Source organism: Setaria italica, chromosome VIII (assembly GCF_000263155.2).
Source record: "Setaria italica strain Yugu1 chromosome VIII, Setaria_italica_v2.0, whole genome shotgun sequence".
In the NCBI taxonomy this organism is placed as follows: domain Eukaryota; kingdom Viridiplantae; phylum Streptophyta; class Magnoliopsida; order Poales; family Poaceae; genus Setaria; species Setaria italica.
In genome coordinates, this window is record NC_028457.1 from 36378461 (window position 1) to 36386928 (window position 8468).

The 8468-nt window shown below is 43.6% G+C and overlaps 1 protein-coding gene and 1 long non-coding RNA gene across 3 annotated transcripts in view; both read left to right on the plus strand.

The window, feature by feature from the left end:
• Window positions 1-244: 244 nt before the first annotated feature.
• LOC111258249 lies at window positions 245-1317 on the plus strand. 2 transcript variants are annotated; one of them, XR_002678884.1, is made up of 5 exons: window positions 245-444; window positions 532-642; window positions 731-807; window positions 877-978; window positions 1068-1317. It is a non-coding gene; the product is annotated as an uncharacterized LOC111258249 (long non-coding RNA). The 2 variants fall into 2 exon arrangements; XR_002678883.1 differs by having other exon boundaries at window positions 731-803.
• Window positions 1318-4098: 2781 nt separating this feature from the next.
• Window positions 4099-8468, plus strand: part of LOC101768901 (laccase-15-like) — a 7723-nt gene continuing 3353 nt past the window's right edge. The window contains exons 1-4 of the mRNA XM_012848574.2: window positions 4099-4371; window positions 4501-4652; window positions 6577-6824; window positions 7006-7125. Coding sequence (XP_012704028.1) covers window positions 4240-4371; window positions 4501-4652; window positions 6577-6824; window positions 7006-7125 — 652 coding nt within the window. The 5' untranslated portion in view covers window positions 4099-4239. The remainder of the gene's footprint in view (window positions 4372-4500; window positions 4653-6576; window positions 6825-7005; window positions 7126-8468) is intronic.

The window sequence follows — 8468 nt, forward strand, 5'->3', positions numbered from 1 at the left end:
TTTCCATGAATGGTACATAAAGCAGTCTGCCAACGAGAGGCAAATGTTCGGTCTTTGAGTTAAACCGATAGATTTTTTTAGCGAAGGTGACAAAGTCTTGTGGATGGAATTCAAGGATATATATGAAGTGTACCATTAGGATGCCCTTGACGTCTCTCTCATCAGCGCCTGGCTTCTATAAGTGTCTGTTTATCTACATGTAAATTTTAGCTCATATCATTATTTTTTGTGCGTGTGTCGCCTACTAACTTCGTCTTCCATTTTATGTAGGATGCTAATCTAGAGCTGCCACAGAGAATCGTACTTCAATGTTGGCTTCATGGATCCATCACTTGTTAACCAAAAGCAGATACGGGATTAGCTAGACAAAACATTGGAGGCAGTATACAATTTCATGGACAAACAACATTACAAGAGTTACATACTACTGCCATACAACTTTGAGTAAGTGTGGGTACCGTATATTTTTATTTTCTTTTTCCTTACCTAATTAATGTTAGTTACCTCTAATATGAAGATTTAACTACATAGTTTCCACTGGATCCTCATAATAATTGAGATTGATAGAAGCCACGTCATTGTGTTCGATTCGTTGAGGAAACCACCGAAGAAGTACCAGGACATTCAAGGCATGATAAACTCGTAATAATTCTTGACCTTTATCTCTATGCAAAAGTTTGTTTCCTAAACTTTCATGTAACACTGTATCATTCATTATTTTAATTCGCAGCGTATGGAAATTATTCCTTACGAAACACCATGGTCCATTCAGAGAAAAACTTTCATTCAGAACAGACTTCTCGGTAGGTACGAAGTTTGCACATTTTGTACATTCTATAACACGAATATTTCATAACTTGTTTTTTCCCACTAAAGTGTTTAAGGCAGGAATCCGGGAATAATCTATGTGGATATTACGACTGTGAGCACCTGCACAATTTTGTGGGACCCAAGGTGCTGACGTAGCATGATATGAAAGTACGTAAAATCAAACTATTAATAATTAATTATTTTCTAGCTCCTTATATTTAATTGTTCGTGTAACATTCACATATTTCCAATTACAGATGTGGAATATTCAACATAGCATCTTGGAGAAGGAGAGAATAGGGGCAATATGTGAAGGATTCCTAGTGGACCGGGTGATAAATCCAGAGGGAGAATTTCATTACAATGGACATTTAGTAGACGCACCGAGCAACACCACGAAAGTGGATCCTAGGAATGAAGTGGACAAATTTTTGTATATATAGTAATTGTATAAATACTAGTTTGATTTGTATAATACGCTAATAATTGTATATACATATATATACACACACCACTGCATGCACACATGCAAACCAACCGGGACTAAAGGGGCCCGTGCTGCACCTAGCGTGGCCCCCCTTTAGTCCCCATTGAGTGACCCGGGACTAAAACCCCCCCTCGTCTCGAATAGTTTATCCCGGATGGATTTTCGAGAGAGTTGAGGCCTACCAACCGGGACTAATGCTCAGTTTTCTACCAGTGCAAGGTACAAAAGAATAGCAGGCCCAAACAGAAATTCAAATCTCTAAAGCAAAAGATATGTTAACCCTGAATAAATTCTGGAACAATCATAATAAGCAACCAAAAAATTATATGGAGAAGCGTGAATGCAACAAACATAATATAACATATGATTATTTGAATTTAATTTAGGAAACAATTATTATAAAATACTGGAAGACTGAGCATTGATCCTAGCCCTTAATACCGGTTGGTTTTTGACCCAATACTTATGTGAGCATTAGTACCGAGTCTAACGGCTAGTTCCCCAGGAGCCCCCTATGATCCCCTTTAGAACCGGTTAGGGGCTCCAACCGGTACTACACCGGTACTAAAGGTCACCCATTAGTACCGGGTGGCTCCACCCAGTACTAATGTGTCTGAGGGTCTTTAGTACCGGGTGAAACCTCCAGGTGATATTTTTGTGAGAACTTTCAAGGCCGGCGCCCTCCTCACCCACCTTACCCGCAGCCTGCCCTCAGTCCCTCCTCCCCCGAGCCTTATCTGCTCACTCCCTCCCCGTCCGCTCCCCTACCCCACCGCTCCTCCTCTACCTCCTTCCCCACCTCCGCTCCCCTCCGCCTCCCTTTCTCCTCCTGTGTCTCCCTCCCCATCGGAGCTCCCTCTCGCCCCGACCCCCTCTCACTCTCCCTCTCCCGCTGGAACTCCCTCTCCCGCTGTCCCTCCCCTCCCTCTTTCACGCGTCCCTCACTCATGGCAGTGACGAGCGGCGGCGGGGCGAAGAGTGGTGGCAGCGCACGGGGCTGCAGCGGCGCACAGGGCTCGTGTGGATGTGGCGGTGGTGGGTGGATGCGGTGGTGACAGTGAGCCCCCCTCACTCTCTCTCTGATCTAGAGGCGGATCCAGCCGGTGCGGTCGAGCTCTGGCGGGTCATGCTACTGGGGCGTGTGGCGACACGAGGCCGGGGCACGCGGCAGGGGTGGCAGTGGTGGGGCCTGTCTCCAGCGAGGGGCCAAGTGTCCGGCAGGGGCGTGAGGCCCAAGGGTGGCAAAGGGGGCAAGGGCGGTGGCCGGTGGGATGCAGCTCGCCCCACAGCGGCGGGGTGTGGCTCGAGCTCGGGCTGGGTGCGGCGGGTGCGGCTCGGGCGGGATTTTTTTTTGAACTTTTTAATACCCTTTAGTACCGATCATTTGAAGGCGTTTTCCCCAGCAGTGATACTACACTAAATATCTTGATAATACTACAATTTTGTAAAATTAAATAAAATTAGAAAAGCATCGCATTAATTTACCGTTATCCATTCACATCCCAAAATAATAAATTGTTGCTGCAAATTATGATATTAGTGCATCATACATCTGGCACTTTTCGTCCTGCTGTCACTAGCCTTCTTTTTCAGTACGATGGAGGACGACTGCAATTTATGGAACGAGTACGGTCCTGTTTAGTTGCCCGATTTTGGACAACCAAAATCACTATGCTAGCACTGTAGCATACTGTAGCATTTCGTTTGTATTTATGAATTATTGTCCAAACATTGACTAATTAGGCTTAAAAAATTCGTCTCGCAAAGTATAACAAAACTGTGCAATTTGTTTTTGATTTCGTCTATATTTAGGTTCCGTTTGGATACCTCGTGCTAAAGTTTAGCACATGTCACATCAGATGTTTGGATGCTAATTAGGAGTATTAAACATAGGATAATTAAAAAACTAATTGCACAGATGGAGTCTAATTCGCAAGACGAATCTATTAAGCCTAATTAAATTAGGCTTAATAGATTTATCTCGCGAATTAGCACAGGGATTTGCAATTAGTTTTATGATTAGCTCATGTTTAGTCCTCCTAATTAGCATCCGAACATCCGATGTGATACTGCTAAAGTTTAGCACCTAATATCCAAACGCCCTTTTAGTACTCCATGTATGTACCACAAGTTTGATGTGATGGGGAATCTTCCTTTTGCATATTGTCAAAGTTGGAATTTTGGGAACTAAGCAAGGCCTACATCAGCACGCTGGATACAGACTGAGCCTGCCTCAGTGCATGCCGTCAGTGCTTGCCACTCTGCCATTGTCCAAGTGCAACGTGGGCGCTTGTGAGTGTCCACATGCAATGCAAGATGCTGCGTGCCTATTTGGCAGTGAGCAAAAGTAGCAAACAGTCAAGTACACGTCAGTTCTTTTCTTTTACTGTGGTCAGGCATCTGTGTGGCACATGGTAAGCCTGTCCTGGTTGCTCAGCTCATAATTAAGCAATTGATGCTTGACAATGACTGTCATTGTGTGAGCTGTCAATAACAGTGTTGCTCGATTTGAGGGCTTATACATGCACCACGTGCATTGCACGTCAAAAGAAAAAAAAATAAAGGATGCCTGCTGGTATTAGATGTGTGCAGCACTCAAATATTGAGCCTTGTACGTTTTGTCAGAGTCTCTGACAGGCGCCCGTGTCTTAGCACATCCAATGCCTGGCCGACACTTGTAGACGACTCTGCTTTTATTCCTATTTCTTTCAACAGTTAAACATCCATCGGTCATGATTTGTTAAGTACCTGGAGTTAAACAGTGGGCATGGTAGGTGCTCACTGCTCAGCCATCGCACGTGTTGAAGAACGTGTGTGGTCTTAGCTAGTCTCCTAGAGGCAATATTTTAATCAGTCACCGGAAACTTTTATTGCTCAGCTCAGCAAGCTCATCTTGTTTGCCAACAAGTAGAGCAAGCGAGCACAGCGCGACGCACACAGCCATGGCGAGCATGGAGAGCCGAAGCCTCCCCATGGCAGCAGCCACCTCCATGTCGGTAGCTATCGCCATTGTCTTCCTGATCAACACAGCCGCACCAGTGGGAGACGCGGCATCCGTCGAGCACACGTTCATTGTAAATATGCATGATGCTGTTTCGTTCCGTTTGATCGACCTCTCTAGCGTCGATCGTATCTATAACAACCATTCATGCGCCATTATCCACGCACTTATGCTTGATTTCCTTGATCGTGTACACATGTAGGTGAATCAGACGAAGATGACGCGCCTGTGCAAGGAGACACAGGTCACCGTGGTGAACGGGCAGCTCCCAGGGCCAACCATTGAGATCACAGAAGGAGACACGGTGACTGTTCATGTCATCAACAGGTCACCTTACAACATGACAATCCACTGGTAAGCTACGATGGCATACCAATAAGTTCATCCATTTCAGAGGATAAAGCTATATATGGCACTGCTTATAAGAAACAGCTAAGGTGGACCGTGCATTTTGACGTCTAGATTTTTTGTACGATTGTCACCCGTTTTTCAAAAATATGGCTTCAATTCTAGGAGTATATGTTAGACAAGAAATCAAAATATTTGATGATAATTACACGATGAAATTATAAAATATATGAAGTGCATCAAGGATAAAGCTGCGAAGGATCACGTTTACTTCGTAGTAAGATATTTAAAATTTATGAGCACTTATAATTATTCAGATTGTAAAACGTTTTTTAAACAAAATTGCAGCACTCCACACCTTTATAGTTGACAACCTTTTGTGATGTATACGACAGATAAAATAGAGGATAGTCTTGGAGGAGTGAGCATTCGGGTTACTCGACATGTTCGGGTTGGGTAATTTGAGGTTTCAAAAGTTCGGATTGCTCAAATCCCTACTCAAGATGTACCATGGGAGAACAGTACCTGAAGTTTCACGCCTCGTTCGGCTGGCTGGCTGCTGCGGCAGAGAGCTGTTGCGTGCTGCAGCTGCTGCGGCAGAGAGCCGAGCAGCAGAAGCCCTGCAAAGCAGCCAGCCGAACGAGCTGTCAGTACCCAAAATGTCGGGTTCGGGTGTCAAGAAAATTTGAGAGAGGAACAAGAACAAGAACCCGATGAACAAGAACAAATCCAAGAGAAAGGAAAATTTGAGAAGAAAAATTAGGAGAACAGGTAACGAAACTTAGCAGCGTGTCAAAAAAATTTATTGTCGGTCCTCGCTTTGCATCCACATCAGGTTCCAAAAAGGAAAAGCAATAACCAATAGCACTCGCATCTCGATTCCCTCGAATCCTCTATAAGGTTCCAGCATCTTCGATTCCCTGGAGTAGGACGTAGCATTAGCAGGGATGTCAACTGCTAGTGAACCAGGATCAGGGAGATGGGACCTCGACGGCGCCGCGCTTTCCTCCACCAGCGCTGCGCCGGTCTCTTCCTGCCGCGCGCTCGCACACGCCGGCCGCCGGCACGGTCGTGCCAGGTTTGGAATATACTACTAGAATATGAGCATTCTAGTTGATTTTTGTACCGGATGGTATTTCGTCCGGTAATAACGTTTGAAATTGGTGCTGGATACAAATTTTTGATCCTCGGAGATATTTTAGTACCAGACAATAACACTAACCGGTACTAAATGTGGTGTTATTGCCCGGTAGTCTAGATCATTTAGTACTCGACAATAACACCAGTACCTCGTGGAGTACCATTTAGTACCGGTCAATAACACCAACAGGTACTAAATGTCTTGGTATTATTGACGGGAACTAAAAGCCTCTCCATGAGTTACTTCAAAATGACAGTATTTCTAACTCAATCACATGTGCTACGTAGATGAGATGGTAAGGAAGGTTCACGTGAGTCTTGAGGTCGTGGGTTCGAATCCCACAGACCGTGCACGCGCATATTACGCGATACCGGTCAGGCGCCCGGTACTAGAGGGGGTTACTGATCAGTACTAAAGGTCGGTTCTCCAGTAGTGATAAGACTCTGTAGGGCAACTGGATAATTGTAAGCCGGACGGTGCAGGTTCCATGGGAAATAATGAAGGTGGATCTTGCAGCAAGATTTCTTGCTCTGATAGATTTTTAACATTCCGCTCTAAAATCTGCTTACAACCTAACTCCTCACGTGGAACGGAGGTGCTATATTTTGAATGATAAGGATTATAAGATGATCCTCCTCACCTCTCCAAACTTACAATGTGATAAACCCACCACACTACAACCACAATTAAACCACATGAACCAACAACTACAGTACTAGAAGATATTGGGCTGGGGTAGAGTTTTTATCTTTTCTGAGAACACAAAAGTATTTGTGGTTTGTGATGCAGGCACGGAGTGAAGCAGTTTCGGAACTGCTGGGCTGATGGGGTGCCAATGCTCACCCAATGCCCTATCCTGCCGAACAAAAATTTCACCTACCAGTTCAATGTCGTTGGGCAGGAAGGCACCCTGTGGTGGCATGCTCACGTCCCCGGACTACGGGCAACTGTCCATGGCGCATTCATTATTCGGCCAAGGCATGGAGCTGAGTCATATCCATTTCCTCAGCCTCATAAGGAGATCCCAGTTATTATAGGTTTGTGAACCTTTCAGATTTTTATTGTTTAGGATATGAGAACCTTAACTTCGTGCAAATTTAATTGGTCCCCATTTTGAGAAAATAAAATATGTCATGTCCTATGGGATTTAAATTGTGCGCAATTTTGCAATGGTTTTGCAAGTATCTAGTAGATGTGAAATGATCCTGATGATTACAGGGGACTGGTGGGAGAAGGACCTTGCAGAGATGGCCAGGAATATGACGAAGAGCATCTTTCTGTCTTATGCTAGTGCATCCACAATCAATGGCTTGGTCGGAGATCTCTTCAATTGCTCAGGTAAGCAATTATACGATTCTAAACAGCCATTTAGCACAATTAAACTCTATTTAATTACTGCACAGTAGCCAGCTGATTAAATTCTCAGTCTTAATGGTCTTGAGTTTTAGCCCGTACAAATGGCCGTTTAGCATAATTAAACAGCCATTTTGGTGAAAACTGTATACAATTGTGCGTTTGGTGAAAACTATATTGGATATTTGTCCATGTCGAAACTGATATACACTACGGGAAAGCTAAAAATTGCCGAGTGTATTTTTTTTGCCGAGTGTTTTTTTCAAGCACTTGGCAAACAAGCTCTTTGCCGAGTGCCAAGCTAAAAACACTCGGCAAAGAAAAAACACTCGGCAAAGAAAAAACACTCGGCAAATCGGGGCTTTGCCGAGTGTCAAATAAAAAACACTCGGCAAGCCACCCTCTTTGCCAAGTGTCTTAAAAAATACTCGGCAAAGAGGGGGCTTTGCCGAGTGTCAAAAAAGACACTCGGCAAAGAGGGGGGGTTTGCCGAGTGTTTTTTTTGACACTCGGCAAAAAAATAATTTTTTTTCCTCTTTTCACCTTGAAATTTTTTCTACTCCTCACATACAACATGTGGTACTCCATGTTAAAGTTTAGTATATTTTTGAATTTATTTGCTATATTTATTTAATTAATTGCATTTCAAGGGATATTTTGGTATAAGTCAAATTTGAACTGCAAGTGATTCAAATTATGGAACAAAATAAGTATAAAAATGATATTCATGTTATTTGGCCCAATTTGAGACCTGACCCATGAAATGAAAAGAAATTTCGAACATCTTGTTCAGGAAACACGAACATGAACCTGTGGCAGTAGTATTTTTAAATTGTAAAAAAAACAAGCAAAATCTGAAAATCAAGAGATTTGTCATGATGTGATGATATAATATGTGGAGGCTGTGGAAAAAAGTGAGAAAGTTTTTCACATTTCATCATGTATGATGATTACAAACCGAAGCATCTCAGAAGAAGAATAGTAACTTTGAGAAGGATTCGATAAAATTTAGAGTCGAAGTGACGGTCGAGTTCGGTTTGACTACAAAACTTTTTATATAGTCAGTAGAGAACATATATTATTTCGTGTGAAAATTTGGTATTTTTTTTGAAACTGCTAGATATTTTTTAATTTTTTTTAAAAAAATTTGTTGAGTGTCCTAGGGTGGACACTCGACAAAGAAACCCTTTACCGAGTGTCCACACTGGACACTCGGTGACGTTTTTTTCCCTGTACCGGCCAGGCCTGCCTCCTCTCACCGCCCCCGCCCACCCCCCCTCGAGACACCCCCTGCCCCCACTCCCCACGATATCAAGGAGAGTCCGCTC